Source organism: Pyrus communis, chromosome 13, assembly GCF_963583255.1.
Source record: "Pyrus communis chromosome 13, drPyrComm1.1, whole genome shotgun sequence".
Taxonomy (NCBI): Eukaryota; Viridiplantae; Streptophyta; class Magnoliopsida; order Rosales; family Rosaceae; genus Pyrus; species Pyrus communis.
Genome location: NC_084815.1, coordinates 19,896,807 through 19,917,131, shown reverse-complemented (window position 1 = coordinate 19,917,131; position 20,325 = coordinate 19,896,807). Strand labels below are relative to the sequence as shown.

The following is a 20,325-nucleotide window of genomic DNA, read 5'->3' as shown; positions in this document are numbered from 1 at the left end:
AGAATAGGGGATTAGAGACCCATTTCTCTTCAGCCCGTTTCGGATCCACGACCTGACTGCAAACCCGACGGAAGTCCATGATTCCCGACACCTTTCACGGTGATTTTCCGATGAATTGAAGCTAATCACCCTTTAGAATCGACCAAGCATCCTATTTTCTTCCATTTCCACTCAAGAACCAACAAAATGTGGCCTTGATTTGGTGAAACCTGAACAATGGGCGAGACGAGTCTTGGCGGCGATTCACCCAAATCTGAACCTAACTTCATTAACCACCACCACCAATAGACTCCCCTTAACCCCAGGAACAAAGCTCAAGCAATGGTTGAGGCGTCGGAGCTTGTTTGGAGTCGAATTAAGAACACTCGTTTCAAAGGTTTTCGGCAGATTGAGGTGGTTTTTAGGTGTTTCCTGGCCAAATTGGACCTCAGCCCAAGTTTGAAAGTCATTCCTCTCATTGAACTTTACTTGCCTATAAAATTTGGAAATTTTTAAAGTTAGTCGGAAAATTGGGTTTCCGTTCGCCGAAAACCGCCACCTGTGGTGGCACGTGGCCAGTGGGTCGATGCTGCCATTTGGTGCAAATTTTGATTTTCTAATATGAATTTGGTATCTAATTGATGTGTTTCGATTATTAAACCCAATGTTGGTTATTTCAGTTACTTGAATATTTTCAAAAATGGATTATAATTGAATGGTGAACTACAAAAGGCTTGATCCCATTCAAAGGTTCGTAGATAGTCTAATGGGAGCTAGATGCAGCCTTAAAATAACCGAGATTAATCTTTATCGAAAATTAGAAAGAAGAAAAGGGTTTGGGTGTTTAGTATAAAGTTTAACCTTATGTCGTTGGTAAATAAATTTAGCTATAGATTTTTCAAGAAATTTAGAATTTATTAAATAAATTGTGATTAATGGTAGAAAATAAACAATAGTTTAATTTTGGCCTATCACTGAAATTAGTTTCCAAAATAAAATTTTTGGGTTGGGGCATTCCATAATGGTATCAAAGCAAATGATCCTACCTTACAATGTGAGATATTATTGGTGTTTGTGGATGTGAATTGTACATTATGAATTGCATTGATATTGCATTATTTTATAAGTTCTATGAGTATAAAGGAATTTATGTGGAATGCATATATTGTGAATCATCATGAATTAAATTAAACTGAATGGGAGTAGGAAAATTTTAAAATATTGTATTCATGTTATAGCTTTGAAGATGAGAGTTTGATTTAAAGTTTTGGATTAATCTTGAATTGGGTTGATATTATGTTATGTATTATGAAAATGTTGAACATTAAGAGGATTGTTTGTAACGACCCATCCCCAATTATTATGATTTTTATAATTTAAAAAAGGTAAATTTACGAAAATGTCATTCGAGACAAAGTGTTGACTTTTGTTGACTGCCGTGTCGTGTCACGTAAGGTTCATTTTCTTGGTGTATTCCCATAGTATTCGTCGCTACGGACGCGTGGAGGCAAACGGAACGCAATTTGGAGTTATAACGAAGAAGTTATGGGCGAGTAAACATAAGGACAAAATGGTAATTTGAATATTATCTGGAAGGCTCCAGATTTTTGGAGTAAAATCTGTTGAGCCACGTGTGTGGCCCAGATTAAAGGAAAGAAAAATAGGCGGTGGTGATGAATTATAAAGGAGGGAAAGGAGGGGCGGGACGCCCAATCAGAAAGAAGAGAGAAAAAGGATGACCAATTGGAGATGAAAGAAAGGAAGGGAAAGGAGAAAAATGGGGATGCACCGAATCACCCTGACCCGGTTACACCCAATCAACCCGCGCGACCTGGGGCTAATTTCAGTGGTTTTCCATCGTCTTTCCGGCAAATCACAGCAATCCATCATTACCACATCACTCATTGACCCTCCCTCTACCAATTCCACCCCAAAGATGGAAGAAATTGGACTCAATTTCGTGAGGAACCGAGTGGATAGGTCTGGCAGTCTAAGGCGGTGATCCGCCATTTGCATAGGTGATTCCTTTAATCACCACCACCATTAGCCTTCCTTTAATCACAGGAACAAAGCCTAAACAAGTTCGGGGGCGTCGGATTGGATTTAAGGACGAATTGGAGAGCACCCTTTATAAGGTTTCCGGCGGGTTCATGGAAATTCCAGGTTTTTTGACCAAGTTGGCCTTAGTCACAAGTATGAAAGTTGCTCTCTTCATTGAGATCTTCATTTCTGTGAAAATTGAGAATTTTTAGAAGAAGTTGAATTTTCCAGCGAGTTGAGGCGGCCGACCGTCACCTGCGGCGGCACATGGGCTGAGGCATCCCTTAACCTTCCTAGGCTAAATTTGATTCCCTGATTCCATTGGTGAAGTCCAATTGATAAATTTCCGTTGTTTGAATGTAGTTCTATTCTATTAAGGTCCGCCGCTTGATAATTATAGCAATCGACGATCCGACCGTTGGATCGTCACCAAACTTTAATACGTTATAATACGAAATATTTGAAGATATTAGAAACTTAGGAATCGGGAATCCGACGTACGGATCTTTCCGAATAGGATATGTAAGTTATATGTTCTATTGATAAGAATTCTAAGACATGATTTGATAATTGTTCTAGGCGCCAATCGTTCGTGATGCCTTGATGTTTGTGCTAGGGAGTTGTAGCGCGGACTTCAGGTGAGTGGGCTTTTGGTTTTCTATATATACGTATATATGTTTTCTATTTTCCCATAAATTATTTTAAATGCCATGTCAATTGCATTACATTTTAGTACATGCATTAGTATAGATATGCATATTGTTGCATGATGCTACGAATGCCCAGGTAAGCTTCAGGTGAGTACATATTGATGATAGTGATTGCAGTGTGTATGGTTATGTTTAGATGCATTTAGATCTCATTATCCTGCACTCTGGTGTCAATGCTTCCGATCGTGGCCAGGGCACAGTCATTCACCTCCCGCAACGCACGCTCACCTTGGATCCAAGTTTGGTGCACAGCCCTGTTGTACATACCACATTAGGTGGTTCCGACTCGTAGGTAACCTGCGATTATTCCAACAATCTTCACATGATCGTAGCACTTGAGCGTACTTATTTACACCCACTCATGTTGTACAGACCACAATAGGCGGTTCCGACTCGTTTGCAAGCATACTTAATGAGCTATAGGTTTAGCCGTACAGGTCACGTTAGGTGACTCCGACTGGCATATCATTTTACATTGATTTCTTTCACCTGGCTTACTTATTTTATTGTTGAGATACTTGACATGGCATATACTTGGTTTTCACTACTCTTGAGCATGATTTCTATATACATATGTATTATTATTTTATGAGAAATTATACAGGTTTTACGGCGAGGGATTATAACATTTTCAAAAGATTTTTATTAAAAACTTCATTTTCAGGCCCACTCACCCTTGTTTTTGCGCTCCTCCAGGTTTTAGCTGTTAAAAGTCCGTATTGACGAGGATTCTTGGCAAATCTTAGTAGGTGGCTACCTCCGAGGATATGATCCTTACCTACACTACTGTACTTTACTTATACTCTAACATCGCATGTGAAATAGGTTCATCCCTGCTCACAATGCACTCTTATCTTTAGGCACTTTTAGGTTTAAATTTATTCACATTTTCCACATCATTATACTTTATGGCTTCGTCACCTTCCAGGTGTTGGCCGGCACAGCTCAATTCAGAGTCTTAATGGACATTCCGGGTCGGGGTGTGTCATTGTTTAATTGTGACAAGTAGTTGGGAAATTCGTATTATACCTGTGTAATTGAGAAATGTTGAATTAGGCGGAAAAAGGCCCGTGAATGTTGAATTTGGGAGAAAAAAGCCATTGAATGTTGAATTTGGCAGAAAAAGGTGTTAGATCCCACATCGCCCAAGGGAGTGGATCCTCTATGCCTTATATGTACATGCCCACCTCCATATAGCACGAAGCCTTTTGGGAGCTCTTTGGCTTTAGGTTCCATAATCCGAAGTTAAGCAAGTTCGGGTAAGAGCAATCCCAGGATGGGTGATCCACTGGGAAGTTCTCATGTGAGTTCCCAGAAACAAAATCGTGAAGGCATGGTCGGGGCCCCAAGCGGACAATATCATGCTACGGCGGAGGCGGGGCCTGGGATGTGGTAAAGCCCGGGTCAGGATGTGACAAAGGGCCTGTGAATGTTGAATTGGGCGGAAAAAGGCCCGTGGATGTTGATTTGGGCGAAAAGGCCCATGGATGTCTATTTGGGCGTGATGGCCTATGAAATGGGAGAAATGTTTGTTTAGTCAAAATGACCCGTGGATGTTTGATTGGGCAAAGTGGCCCCATGAATGTTGATTTGGGCGAAATGACCCGTGAAATGTGGAGAAATAATTGAATAGGCACAAAGACCTAGTGTTTCCAGGAGAAAAGCACCATGTGTGGAATGTGAGAATGAGTTACCAATGTGATGTGTATCGACCATGTATATTACGATCTTTCCCAGTTGTTAATCACCTTTTGGGATAAAAGAAAAAGGTGATGAAATCGTTGTTTTGCCAATGATATTTATGGCTGAAAATTTTAATATTTATGAAATCAAGATGAAATCTATCGAACGGGAAAGAAATCATAAATCGTAGTTATGAATTGTTCATTATAATTGGAATGGTGGGAAAGCCATAGAGATTTCTTCATTTATTGTACTTTTGGTGGACATGAATAATAGAATGAAAATTTGAGTTCGTTTAATATAAACGGAAACTGTGGGTTGGTTTTAAATTCCTCATTTTTATACAATGATTGTGATTAGAAATTCCAATCATTTTCGCTAGAATTTCTGACATTTGGGTTGCCAATTCTGTTGGTTTGACTTGAAATTGTAATATTTACTTAGCCTGATTATGGCTAGAATTTTTTATATTTATTCTGCTAATTAATGTGGCTGGAAATCTAAGTGTATGCGTGAAAATCATAATAATTAATTTGTTGAATTATTTATTTTGAGCTTGAATAAAATCGTAGACTGAGGTTGTGATTTTATTCACTATAAATGGAACGGTCGGATTAGTTCTAAATTCCTTTTTGTTATTCGATGGTTGGAAATCTCGGGGATGAGATTTATTTTAATAAGGGTCGAATGTAATATCCTGGAATTTTAAAATGTATGAATTTTTGGAGTAAATCGAGAATAAATAGATTTATGGTTGTGAAAATTTGATTAGAGAAATTTTAGAATTTTGTTTCCGGGATTTATTATAATATACGTCGAAAATTTTATTGATAAGTGGAAAAGATGAAAATGCATTTAGTTGACTAAATGTAATTTTACGAGGACATATTTTATCATATTTCTTGATATAATTGTATAGAGCTCGACCCTACGAAAGTGTGGGCAAAAACCGTTTGTGAATCAGAGTTGAAATGAAGAAATTAGAAGTTTTGAAAAAAAAAAACAAAAAAAGAGTTTGGAAGCTGCCAGATGGCAGCGTGAGAGGGGAGAAAAAAGAGAGGAAAAGGAGAAGAGGAGTTTCGGGAGGAAAAAAGAGGGGAGGTGGTGGCGAATGAGGAAGGACAGAGGAAGAAGATGGTCCAATCGGGAGGAGGGAAGAGAGGGTCAGGTAGGGAAGGAGAGAACAGGGGATTAGAGACCCATTCTTTCAACCTATTTCGGATCCACGACCCGACTGCATACCCAACGGAAGTCCATGATTCCTGACACCTTTCAAGATGATTTTCCTGTGAATTGAAGCTAATCACACCTTGGAATCAACCAAGTATCCTATCCTCTTCCATTTCCACTCAAAAACCAACGAAATGTGGCCTTGATTTGGTGAAACTCGCACGGTGGGTGAGATAGGTCTTGGCAGCGATTCACACAAATCTGAGCCTAACTCCGTTAACCACCACCACCAATAGACTCCCCTCAACCCCAGGAACAAAGCCCAAGCAATGGATGTGGCGTCGGAGCTTGTTTGGAGTCGAATCAAGAACACCCATTTCAAGGGTTTTTGGCAGATCGAGGTGGTTTTCAGGTGTTTCCCTGCTGAATTGGACCTTGGCCCAGGTATGAAAGTTGTTCCTCTCATTGAACTCTACTTGCCTGTAAAATTTGGTAATTTTTAGAGTTAGTCAGAAAATTAGGTTTCCGTTCGCTGGAAACCACCCCCTGCGGCGGCGCGTGGCCAGTGGGCCGATGCTGCCATTTGGTGCAAATTTTGATATTCTAAATATGAATTTGGTATCTAATTGATGTGTTTCGATTATTAAACCTAATGTTGGTTATTTCGGTTACTTGAATATTTTTGAAAATGGATTATAGGTGTACTACGAAAAGCTTGATCTCGTTCAAGGGTACGTAAGCGCTCTAATGGAAGTTTGATGTAGCCTTAAAATAACCGAGATTAATTTTTATCGAAAATTAGAAAGAAGAAAAGGGTTTGGGTGTTTAGTATAAAGTTTAACCTTATGTTGTTGGTAAATAAAATTAGCTATAGATTTTGCGAGAAATTTAGAATTTATTAAATAAATTGTGATTAATGGTAGAAAATAAACAAGAGTTTAATTTTGGCCTATCACCAAAATTAGTTTTTGAAATAAAATTTTCGGGTCAGGGTGTTACAGTATGTACATATTTATTAGTTTCCATTTATACATTGGAGCAAGAATTTACTACGTAAGCCTAACTTAGACTAATGCTTATAGGAATTAGTGAAATAACGGAAAATTACGAAGTTATCATAAATCCTACGGGATGCACAGGTATGCGTACCTTTATGGGATTCTAATTACGGCCATGTTTAATATTTTATCTATTATTTTTATGTCGATGTAAATTATCGGATCACCGTGGCATGACTATATTTGGCTATATTTAAGTTATTTGCTCATCGTTTGCTGCACCGATGTTGGTACTCGCCTGGGCCCGGGCCAGGGCCAATTTTTCACGTGTATGTGCACATCGCATCGTACACTCACTTTAGATCCATTGTAGGTGCCAATCCAATCATAAAGGTTGCAATAGGCAACTCCGACTTGTATGTGCTGCGCATAGCTCCAGTCTTCACGTGATTGTAATACCAGAGCGTATACTATTATTACACCCAATCATGTTCATGTCAGAATATCTCTGCATGAACTCGTGTGTTACATGTGTTGATGAGCACCCGATATGATATGTTGTTTATGTGAGATTTTGTGATTATGGATGTCATGCCCTTATTTATGAGATATTGTGCCGTAATGAATTCTTGAGATTTTGCAGGCTACGGTAAGTATTTTCTTACCATACATAGTATGTATATTTTGGAAACTATACTTGTTTTACAGTAAGGATTTATTATGTTTTCGAAAAGATTTTTACAAAGATTTTTTTCTAGACCCACCCACCCTTATTTTTTGCCCCTCCAAGTTTTATCGTTGAACTTACATGTCAACGAGGATTCTTGGCAAATCTTGGTGTAGACGATTACCTTCGATGGTATAATTCTCACCATATATTACTGTACTATACTTATGCTCTGACATCACGTGTGAAATGGGTTCATTCCCGCTCACAACGCACTCTTATATTTAGGCACTTTTAGGTTTAAATTTATTCACAATTCCACATCACTACACTTTATGGCTTCGTCACCTTCCGGATGTCGGCCAGCATAGCTCAATTCGAAGTCCAAGTGGACATTCCGGATCAAGATGTGTCAAAAAATATTCAATATGATCTATTCACACCCTTCTTTATCACACCACTTCCACACCCACACACACACACACACACACACAAACCCACCCTTCTTTATCACACCACTTCCACACCCACACACACACACACACACACACACAAAAACCCTTCTTTATTACACCACTTCCATAAAAAATTAAAAAATAAAAAAGACTTTTATCTGAAGATTTTGATTACAACTAGGAAATATATTGCAGATGCTCTACTAACTTGAAGACTTGAGATATGCTTAATGTGACCTCAAACAAATCACAATTACCTTGTCCACATGTCTAATTAAGTAGCCTCCACTACAAAACCAATGTTGTAATGTGATGCTTAGTTATAGTTCACGTTATAGTACATAATTCATAATTTTATGTCTGAACTTCGAAAATTATGTATTCTGGTAAGATATATAATGTCATAGAACTCTATTCCAACTTCTGTGTGACATACGAATAAATTGTATAAGAACTCTATTTCAACTCTATATATGCCTCTCACAAGTCATATTAAGGAAAAAGAGGAAGTTGTCAACTTCTCATGATTTTTTGTGTATGTTATGATATGTTGTTTTAGCTTCCTTCAAAGTTGGCGCCAAGTGAGTTCGCACAAGAATGCACAAAGGCAATTGTGGACGGTGCTTGCCGTGGAGACATGTATCTGACAGAGACATCGTGGGCCACGTTCGGATTTTGGTTGAGGGTTTTCTGTCCCGAACTACTCGAGAAGCTTTTCCAACTAATAGTGGAAACCAAGAAGATGGCAGCCACTCCAAATAAGAATGATTAATTTGGACCGTTACAGAGATTAAAATTTTAAATTAAATAATGTAGATGTTGATGATTAAATTATATTTAAATATTGATTAACGTATTTATTTTTTATTAGTGACACATCATTTAATTTTCTAATTTGGTTTAAAATTTTGATATCTCTAGTATTATTCTTTGAAAAAATGCTCATTAATTTTTGAATTATGCAGTATACTAGTTTAATTAAATAAATGGTCACATATTATTATTTTCTATTTTTAATAGGCAAAGATCCGTCAGATATCGTTCTATTTTTAATAGGCAAAGATCTGACACGTATCGGATATATGTACTATAATATGATCAATGATTATGATTCAAAAAGTTATTCATGCAAATTAATTCAGTTGTCATTTACATAAAAAAAAATTAAAAAGAAAAAAAAAAGGATCATGAATATTATATTAGGATAATACTAGGTACCCACTAATGAGTACCCTATCTACTCTGATTTTGGCCCAAGAACATTTTAACAGATATTTTATTATTTAAAAAAAATAAGAGACATGTTAATTAATTTTTCTTGAGCTTTAAAAAACAAGAAACGAGTGACATCTTTTAATTGGGTCAAATTAGAAAGTGAGTATATAAGGTACTCAGAAGTTTTTTTTTTTTTCTTTTTTTGAGTACATCGATATTCTTACACTAGAGAGATGGAGAGTTTGGCTATGTCACACAATAGGCAGCCTGATTTAGTATCGAATTCGTCACCCACGAGATTCGAACCTAATACCTCTTACTTCTAAGCGAAGAGGCATATCACCAGACCTTAGTCCTGAATGGCAAATACTCAGTAGTTAGTATCTAAGTATTATCATTTATATTATGTCTGATTCTCTTAAACAAACAGTACGTAGATAAGAAAATCGGGATGGAAATTGTTTTATTCCCCAAATTGAGTTTGGGGATGGAAAACATGTTTCCAACAGAAATTTTCTCAATACCCACTCGTATTAGGTTTGTTTTTTAAAGAATGAGGATCATCTCCTGATTCTCTTTGTGAGAATCTTGAGGATCCTCAAATAGTGACTATTCATCGTACATAGTGCGATCAGAAATTATTTTAAATTAAATATGAATAATAGCTGACGAAAACTGATCGTACGATATACGATGAACGAATACGATTTGAGTATCTGGAGCTGATTTTTAAAAGGGGGTTTTAAGTTAGTTGCAAACTCATAAAAAGCAACAATTAACTTGTTTTACACGCTACCCTTCGTACACTACATAAACTCAACCCTTAGAGCAATTTCACTCTTAAAGACTTTGCGCCAGCACCTAACCCATTTATCCACTCAGTGAATAATAATAGACCCCAATGAACAGTAATAGGCCAAAGCATCTCCATCCCTAACAAAATGCGCTAGCACAAATAATCTCCACCCCTACAAAATGCATTGGCACCCAGCCCATTTAAAATATTTTAATTTTTTTTATAAAAGAATAAATAAATAAAATAGTTTTAATTTCGGATAAGATTTGGGAGAAAAACGTGGACCGTTGATCTATGATCGAACGGTCCATATCAAAACTGAAATTCAATTTTTTTTACCGTTGAAAATCCAACGGCAGACAGTGGGCCACGTCACCTACCCGGGGTGAGATGTGAGTGTGCCTGCACCGCAGGCCCCGCCTCTGAACGGCTATCGGGTACTTGCACCCACGGCTGCGTGAACGCCACGCGCCAGGCGCAAAACAAAAAAGGGGCCGATCCCTTGGTCAATCAAGTTTGGGCTAGCCTGGAGACCAGCTTGGGCTGAGTGCCAGGCAAGTTTGTGGGCTGGAGTGGATTGACTGAGTCCCAACTTGATTTTTTGATTAGGTGCCGGCCTAATGTGCTTCCGGTGGAAGTGCTCTTACACTAACCTCCAGTCAATCAATGAAAAATAAATAAAAGAATATTGAGAGAATGGAAGGACTTGGATTCGTCGCCGCCGGTGCCAGAGGGGGTTTTAGCCACCCGCCTCTCGACGGACCTACTCCCGATACCTTCGAACATGTCATTATCTGCCCAACTACCCTTCTCAAGATGCTCGGCCACTGTACGTTAAAATAATAATAATCATTGAAATTATGCAATTCATAGTTTTTGGTTTTGTTTGAATTTAGAACGTATGAAATTTATTGATGGATCTATTGGAATGTAAATTGTTTTCCTGGTCATCACCCAAAAAGAAAAAAAAATTGTTTTCCTGGTTGCTTTTTAAATTAAGTAAAAACAATAAATGTAAGGTTTGGATTCAGTCCTACCTAACATGAGTGACTCATATGTCCTAGATGATAGACAAATGTCTTGTCCTTATAGATGGAAAAGGATCCACTTTATGACAATCTTAGGAAATCCCACATTCTAACTGTTTATCGTATATCGTACGGTCAGTTTTCGTTAGATATTATTTGTGTTTAATTTTAAATAAAAAAAAATTAAATGATTTCTAACCACACGATATATGATGAACGGCTAAGATATTGGAATTCCTAGAATCCCCACAATATGGATCCCAATGGGATCCAATTCCCTTATAGATGACCTAAGATGTAAGGCCTAGGTTGTTTTAAAGGTCAGGTATATATGGAATGTTAGCTGATGTGCTCTGCTGTTGATATTTTGTGCCTCATTTTTTGCATAATGGGGCTTTATCTTCTATAAAGCCACTACATTTATAGTTTTAAGGAGAAATTTCATTCTTAATGAGCAGGAAAATAGTACTAGACCCACCATTTGGGAATTAGGTTACATCTAGCCTCAAAAAACAGTGAGTCTCATGAAAAAACTATCAGTCTATGTACGCCAAATTCTAACACCTCTCCCCACTAGCGAATATAGTTGTACTCGCCTTTTCTTCCTTTTTTAGTTCTTTTTTTACATGCTTTTTGTTCCAAAAGTCCTTCTCCATTTTATTTGTATGATTACGCTTAAGACTTAAAATGATAAAAAATGTTCTACTGCTTACTTTTAGTAATTTTCAAATAAAAACACACTACCATATTCAAATGAAATTGAAAGTTTAGAGACATTAACCGAAAATATAAATAAACAACATACTTAAATTGCAAAGACATTACAACTTAATTATAAGATGAAATTTTATCTTATCTTATTTCAGAGAAACAAACTAACCCATTCACATCTCAGTCAGAGCTTTGAAGCTTTGAGCTTGCATGGGCCGTGGCTGTGGTGATGAATCTGGTACAAAGCGTGAAAGGTAAGGTGTTAAAAGTAGTGAAACGTTTTGAATTTGTTTGCTCGCCGATGCAAGTGGAGGCATTGACTGTTAGAGATTAAAGTGTTCTTAAAATATAAAATAACATATGTATGTGGCGCAAGGAAATACATACATGTATATTTGGTGCCTGATGCCCTACCAATATCGTGACGCCAAGTTGCAAGTTGCCAACCCAATTTATCCAAGACCACACAAATTCTCTCTCACCGATGCAAGTGGAGGCGTTGGCTGTTAGAGATTAAAGTGTTCTTAAAAAAAATAAAAAAATAAAAAATAAAAATAAAAAGCATATGTATGTGGCGCAAGGAAATAAATACATGTATATGTGGCGCCTAATGCCCTACCAATATCGTGACGCCAAGTTGCAAGTTGCCAACCCAATTTATCCGAGACCACACAAATTCTCTCCCACTGGTGCAAGTGGAGGCATTGGCTGTTAGAGATTAAAGTGTTCCAAAAAAAAAAAAAAAAAACATATGTATGTGGAGGCGTTGGCTGTTAGACATTAAAGTGTACCAATATCGTGACACCAAGTTGCAAGTTGCCAACCCAATTTATACGAGACCAAAAATTCTCTCTCTCTCTCTCTCTCTCTCTCTTCTCTCTCTCTCTGTGTAGGTAGAACCGTAGAGTGTAGACTTGCTAGGTAGAGTAGAGAAGCCACAGCCATGGATTCGATTCACAAAGTGTTGAACGTAGTCGTCCCTCTAGTAACATTCATTGGATCCCTTTTCTTTCTCCCATATTTTCTCGTTTACAAGCTTATTAGTTTCATATATCGATCCAAATCCACTGAAAACATAGCCGGAAAAGTTATCCTCATTACCGGAGCGTCTTCAGGAATTGGAGAGGTAACGAATTAAAGACATGCATTACATATTTCATAATGCAGCCATGTGTATCATGTATTGTTTCATTTTTTTATTTTTTTTTATTTTTTATTTTGGATATAATTCTATCTTGTTCATTATTTTTCTTAAAGATCATTTTGGTTCCGATTCCTAATCAATCTAGTTAGTTGTTAGAATGAAACTTTATTTGTTTAAAAAGTTTGATCAAGGTCCCTAGCATCATGTAAGGGATTTAATTCATGCATTTATGTATTCAATATCCCACAAATTATAAAATTTAAACAAATCCAAATAATATTGTTACAAATATAACAAGGGAATTGTTATTAGCACTCCAAAAATCTCATTATACACCCCTCACTAGTGTATTTCCCTTTCCAATTACAGAAAGTTTGGAGTGCAAAATGAAAATTTTGGAGTGCCAATAACAATTCTCATATAACAATTACTTAAAAATCAATAATAGAGTAATTCGTTCTTCACATATTTCTAGCAAAAAAAAAAAAAAAAAAATGTAGCCACGTAATTATTAATATAGTGCAAGAAATAACTATTGATATATTCTAAAACATAAAACGAACACATATAATTAGCATGGGTACGGTCATAAAAAATTATTGGTACAAATTAAATTTAAAATATGGGTTACATATTAAAATTCAAAATTATGGGTACAAATTAAAACTAAAAAGAATATTGGTATAAATTAAAAAAGGATACAAATTACAAATAGAAATATATGAAAAAAAAAAAACTAAAAATATTATATTTGAAAATGATTAATAATTTTTCATTTTTAAATTGACATATAATGACTTGTAAATAATTTAATATTCTAATAATGACATGAAGAAAAGTTAAGAGACCTTAATAAAAAAATGAAAAAGGAATAAGGTTTCAATTAATGAGAAGTAGAAATAAGAGATGAGAACCTAATTTATCATTTTCTTAAACCATTTGAAGCATTTGGCGTATGAGTACGCTAAGAGAGGAGCCCGTCTAGCATTGGCAGCCAGAAGGGAGGACCGTCTTCGTGCCGTGGCGGATAAAGCTCGACGGATAGGCTCCCCGGATGTCATTGTGCTTCCAGCTGATGTCTCAAAACTGGAACATTGCAATCGAGTTGTTAATGAAACAGTCAATCACTTTGGCCAATGTAAGACTCACATCATCATATAGTATAGCTTTTCAGTTTAATTAGTCTCTCGTAAAATTAATTTAATCGTATTAGATGAATAAGAAATTAACCTTTCTAATCAACTTGGTATTAGTTGTTAATGCTTTTTCTAATGAAATAGTGGACCATTTGGTGAACAATGCTGCGGTTCTGCAAGTTAGCTTGTTTGAAGATTGCAACCAAATCTCTACGATGGTTTCAATTATGGTATAATTTAATCAGCTAATCATGTACTTAGGCCCTTCATATATATACTTAAGCTAATTTAATTATGAATATGATATTGCAGGATATAAATTTCTGGGGTTCTGTTTATTGCACACATTTCTCAGTTCCACACCTCAGAAAAAGCAAAGGGAAAATTGTTGTAATTTCCTCGAGTGAATCTTGGTTTTCTGCACCAAAGTCGAGTTTCTACAATGTAAGAATTTAAATATGATTATATATTACCCACGCACACGCGTTAAAAATGTTTGATTAGTGTCTTTCTCTATCTAATACACACACACACACACACACACACATGCATACATATATATATATATATATATATATATATATATATGGAACGGATCCAAGATAATTCCAGATGGTACTTCGATTATGTTTTTTTAAACATTGACTTATAGAAAACCTGTGACTAGAAGAAGTGTTAGAAGAAAAATAAATCCAAGACTGACTGACTTCATTTGCCAGAGCTAAAGAAAGATTTTTCAATGTGACCAGAACACAGGATGGTACATTATGTGTCGTTAAACAATTGGTGAAATATGTGTATTAAAAGTTAATAACTTAAATATTAAAATTTCTCATCACTTATATAAAAACACATGATATATCATCATGTATACTGAAAAATTTCTCCGAAAGTAAGAGCTTGCACAGAAGATCTAGTGGGCCCAGTGACCTACAAGAATGCTGAAGGGTATGAAATTAGTCATTCAAAGAAGCTGACTGGGTGAAAATGTGTACTTTTTATGACAAGATGATATCTTGAGAGAGTGTAGTACCTCAGCTAACACTGCATTGTCACCCCCACCCTCACCACTAGACACCAACTGGCTCCTTCGCCTTGTTTTTGGTGGAGAAGATCTGGTCTTCTTACTCTCTAGTAGTTCTGAGTCAGAACTCAGCAGTGAGATACAGAAATTAATAAATTTGAAGAAAAATAGAATAAAAGCTCATCAAAGGCTTACTGGTTGACATATATATATATAATGATGGTACCGTAAGAACAACTTAGAGACATCAAAACCTAGATTAGTCTCTTCCTATGAACCAGATTGAATCAAATGATTAAATCACAACATCACAACATTAATACAGATGTAAAACAAAGTATCGACAGTACACAATGGAATACTAACCTGCAGACATGCTGCTTGATGAAGAGGCCATCGCAGCATTTACACAACCCTTCTCCTCTCTGCAAATCTCAATGCTCTCCCAAGAATAGGTTATTGGTGCAAAAAATGAGAGCGTTAATTTGTGAGAGCAATGGCTTATGTATATATACTAAGCATATCGATTGCCCCATTACAATCCAATAAGGAATACTATTCCTCGTACTAGAATGAGTTCTTTACTAGTGCAAATACAAGAGTTCTCGATATCCTAATCACAACAGGATTACTCTAGCCAACATGACTAAGACTTCTTTTATGATAAAGTTAATTATCCCAAGACATGTAAGAATCATACTCATACTCTAACATTCTCCCACTTGAGTATGATTCATCACAACAGATAATCATCTCAAACTTATCAAAAAGGTGATCACACAAGTCTTTTATCAATTACACCAGTGCACAGATACATCCAGCTTACATAAACCAAAACAATGAATTTGTAATCTCCTTTGTAACACAGAATACAAATCACCTTACAAATCACAATGGCCAATTTATGCTTATAGCAATGCATCTCAATACAGGAGTAAACCAAAACATATACTCCCACTCACATAGCCCAAAATCAATATCAAAAATATCCATCAGACTTAACAATAAACTGTTAACTCAAAATCATTCACTAAAAAATGAACAACATAGTTATGACACATTCAACAGCTTTATCAGTACTAGAAATGATTCACAAGCTCTTATTGAATCGAAAAATTATTCTCTAGAACAATTAATCACAGAAATATCTGGAAAAATTGTGCTGAATAAAAACATAACTAACTGCAAACAAAACAAACAAGAAAACTAACTAAAACACTTAGCTTCCAAAAAACTTTTGCAGAAAACCTCCCCTTTGAAAAGCATTCCACTGTCATCTTCCAGTAGCTCTAACATACTATTGAATACAACAACAATTACTCCCACTTTTCAAAAGCTTCCAATACTCCCATCCGAGTTACATGAGTCTTGAAAATTCCATTTGCCAATGCCTTTGTTAAAGGATCGGCAATCATCAAATCAGTAGTTAAGTGCTCCACCACTATTGCACCTTGCTTAACTTTCTCTCTGACTTTCAAGAATTTCACATCCATTAACCTCGAGGCTGAAGTCCTTTTGTTGTTCTTTGAGAATAACACTGCAAAATTGTTGTCACAGAACATCTTGACTGGTCTCTGTATTGAGTCTAAAACCTTCAACTCATTAACAAAATTCTTAAGCCAGACTGTCTGCTTCATGCCTTCAAAGTATCCCACAAACTCTGCTTCCATAGTAGAGGTAGAGATCATAGTTTGCTTGGCACTTCTCCATGAAATAGCACCTCCATTAAACATGAAAACATAGCCACTAGTTGATTTTCTTTCATCCAGATCACCAGCCAAATCAGAATCAGTATAACCAACTACTTCCAGTTCATTTTCCCTACCATAAACTAACATGAAGCTCTTTGTTCTCTGTAAATACATTAATACCTTCTTAGCAACCATCCAATGTGCTTCACCTGGATTAGATTGAAATCTGCCCAGCAAGCCAACAATGAAAGCAAGATCCGGCCTAGTACATTGGCATACATTAAACTGCCTACCAGAGAAGCATACGGTTTTAAACTCATCTTTCTCTTCTCCAACTCGGATTTAGGACATTGATCTCGAGTGAATTTGTCTCCTTTATTCACAGGTACATCAGCACCATTGCAATCTTCCATATTGAACCTAACCAAAACTCTCTCAATATATCCCTTTTGTGATAGCCCCAGAAACTTCTTTTCCCTGTCTCTGATTATCTCAACATCAAGTGATTAAATCACAACATCACAACATTAATACAGATGTAAAACAAAGTATCGACAGTGCACAAAGGAATACTAACCTGCAGACATGCTGCTTGATGAAGAGGCCATCGCAGCACTTACACAACCCTTCTCCTCTCTGCAAATCTCAATGCTCTCCCAAGAATAGGTTATTGGTGCAAAAAATGAGAGCGTTAATTTGTGAGAGCAGTGGCTTATGTATATTTACTAAGCATATCGATTGCCCTATTACAATCCAATAAGGAATACTATTCCTCGTACCAGAATGAGTTCTTTACTAGTGCAAATACAAGAGTTCTCAATATCCTAATCACAACAGGACTACTCTAGCCGACATGACTAAGACTTCTTTTCTGATAAAGTTAATTATGCCAAGACATGTAAGAATCATACTCATACTCTAACAGGTACACTTTTTGGTTTTATTCTGCAGGCAAGCAAAGCAGCCCTGACATGCTTCTTTGAGTCATTGAGGTCTGAGTTGGGATCTGAGATTGGGATAACAATTGTGAGTCCTGGACTGATTGAGTCGGAAATGACAAGAAGCCGCCAATTTGTATCGCAGGTAATTACAGAGTTTTGAGTCCAAAGTTGGTTAGGTTAACCCATACAAGTAGCTTAGTTAGCTAGCTGGCCAGAGTAACAATTTGTTGAAAAATGAATGCAATGAAGGGCTATGGCATTGCAGGGTGGGTGCAGATATCTTTAAAAGCCAAGGAAATATGCATTTACTAGCATGGAAATATAGAAATTTTAATTTTAATTTTAATATGATTGTTTTTTGTACCATATTATACAATTACTGTTAAGAATGAGATGCAATTAAAGTAAAATCTAAAATTTATCTATACACCCTACCTATTATATCAAGAGTGTCCAAACCCTCAGGCCATCTTGTTAACTCATGTTCCATATACTTTGCTAAAACTCTCGTCAAATCTTCAAGAAAATCTCTTAATATAGGAAAAATGTTTGCGCCAAAAGAAAAAGATACTAAATTTTCCGAATTGATAGTGATCCAATTTTTTTTTGCATCCAAGCAATTCAGTGGTTAACAATTGTGCAGAATTGATGATATAAATAGGCAATTAGACATCGTTGTCACACTCTTCTTCATCACGCCATTTCCAAAAAAGGACTATTATCTGAAGATTTTGATTACATTTAGAAAAATATTGCAGATGCTCTACTAACTTGAAGACTTAAGGTATGCTTAATGTGACCTCAACGCAATGGTAAACAAATCACATTACCTTTTACACTTGTCTAAGTAGCCTCCACTACACAACCAAAATCGTAATATGATGCTTAGTTATAATTCATGCTAAAGTACAGAACTCATAATTCCATGTCTCAACTCTGAAGATTGCATAATCTTGGTGGATATATAATGTCATAGAATCTATGTTCTTTCTTTCTCCAAGTCGTGTGTGACATACGAATAAATTGTCTGAGAACTCTATTCCAACTCTATGTCTCTCACATGCAAGTCATATTAATGAAAGAGGAAACTTCTCATTATTTGTTGTGTATGTGATGATATGTTGTTTTAGCTTCGTCCGAAGTGGATGCCCAGTGAGTCCGCAGAAAAATGCACAAAGGCAATTTTGGACAGTGTTTGCCGTGGAGACATGCATCTGACAGAGCCATCGTGGATCAGGTTCGGATTTTGGTTGAGGGTTTTGTATCCTGAGCTACTCGAGAAGCTTTTCCATCTAATAGTTGAAACCAAGAAGATGCCAGCCACTCCAAATAAGGATGATTAATTAGGATAAACGTTCATTTTAGTTTCGGATTCTGCAGTATACTATGTTTCATTAAATATTGGTCACGTATTTTTATGTTTTTTTTTTTAATAGGTAAAATCCGACACGTATCGAATGTATGTACTGTAATATATCATTTTTAACAAAAAATAATGGACTATGAAATATTTATATTATGTCTGATTCTCTTAAACAAACGGTATGAAGACGGGGATGGAAACTGTTTTATACCCCAAATTGAGTTTGGGAATGAAGAACATGTTTCCAACAGAAATTTTCCCCGTACCAAGTCATATAAGGTTTGTTTTTAAAAGGGGTACTTAAGTTAATTGCAAACTCATAAAAAGCAATAGTTTACGTATTTTACACGGTACCTTTCGTACACTATATATATATATATATATATTAAGTAGCCGCCCAACTGCATAGACTAGTTTCCAGTTGATCGATAAGAAAAAAGAAAAGAATATTGAGAGAATGGACGGACATGGATTCATCGTGGCCGGTGCCGGAGGGGGTTTTGGCCAACCGCCTCCCGACGGACCTACTTGCCATACTTCTGAACGGGTCATCATCTGCCCAACCGCCCTTCTCATGATGCTCGACCACTTTAATAATATCGTTGAAATTATGCAATTTATAGTTGTTGGTTTTGTATGCATTCTGAACGCATGGAATTTCGTGATCGGTCTGTTGGAATGTAAATTGTTTTCCTGGTTGTTTTTCGAATTAAGTTAAAAAGACAAGTGTAAGGTTTGGATTCATTCCAACCATGAGTGACTCATACGTCCTAGATGTTAGACAAATGTCCTGTCCTTATAGATGACCTTAAGATGTAAGGCCTGGTTGTTTTAAAGGTCAGGTGTATATATATGGAATGTTAGCTGCTGTGCTCTGCAATGTTTAGTGCAGCAGCTTTCCTTGCACAGAAATACAAATATCACGTGCCTCATTCTTTGCATCTCCAACGAGGGCTTTATCCTCCACGAAGTTACTACATTTGAAGTCATAGTGACAAAATTTCATCCCCAATTGAGCCGGAAAAGAATTTTTAGCTATTTCATCGCCAAATGTTAATTGTTTGTTTTTGTTTCTCTATGCTTTATTTGGGAAAATTAGCAAAAACCCTTATAAGACTTCGACCTTTAGTTAAAAGAACTCCTTAGATGGAGGACTGATCGATAAATTATTGAGCGCTCGTTGCTAAAAGCCTTGACAAATAGAGTAAACAGAAGTTTGAAATCTGATACAAAACTTAAGTGTCTAAATTTTTCAGAGCCTTGAAGCTTTGAACTCGCGTGCGCGGTGGCTGTGGTGATGAATCTGATGAAAAGCGTGAAGGGTAAGGGGTTATTATCGATGCCTTCCACCTTATCAATCCACAAACTCTGATGATTGGCCAAGAACCAAGGCAAACCTTCAGGCCTTGATCCACAGGTTGAACATGTTGAATAAGAAGAGTATCCAAGATAACTCTAATGATCCCAAGAAGAAGAAAATAGAGCACACACTTAAAGAAAACTCACAAAACAAACTAATTAGCAAAGCTTTTCTTCTTTAGCTCTAGGCTTTGTTTTTCTTTGAATGATTTACA

General features: G+C 36.4%; 1 protein-coding gene across 1 annotated transcript; it reads left to right on the top strand.

Moving 5' to 3' along the window:
- The first annotated feature begins 12,333 nt into the window (after positions 1 to 12,333).
- Positions 12,334 to 18,883, top strand: LOC137711864 (11-beta-hydroxysteroid dehydrogenase-like 4A). Its single transcript, XM_068451021.1, has 6 exons — positions 12,334 to 12,578; positions 13,542 to 13,734; positions 13,877 to 13,962; positions 14,045 to 14,176; positions 17,399 to 17,530; positions 18,519 to 18,883. Exons 1-6 carry the CDS (start codon positions 12,396 to 12,398, stop codon positions 18,729 to 18,731), a joined length of 939 nt encoding a protein of 312 aa, XP_068307122.1. The 5' UTR covers positions 12,334 to 12,395; the 3' UTR covers positions 18,732 to 18,883.
- The last annotated feature ends 1,442 nt before the right edge of the window (positions 18,884 to 20,325 follow it).

What these genes read in the sequence shown, in the direction of transcription:
- LOC137711864 (XM_068451021.1), top strand. Translation starts at nt 12,396, where the DNA reads ATGGATTCGATTCACAAAGTGTTGAACGTAGTCGTCCCTCTAGTAACA. An exon ending in CGTCTTCAGGAATTGGAGAG is followed by an intron (nt 12,579 to 13,541) that starts GTAACGAATTAA and finishes AACCATTTGAAG; the next exon opens with CATTTGGCGTATGAGTACGC. An exon ending in CAAAGTCGAGTTTCTACAAT is followed by an intron (nt 14,177 to 17,398) that starts GTAAGAATTTAA and finishes TTTATTCTGCAG; the next exon opens with GCAAGCAAAGCAGCCCTGAC.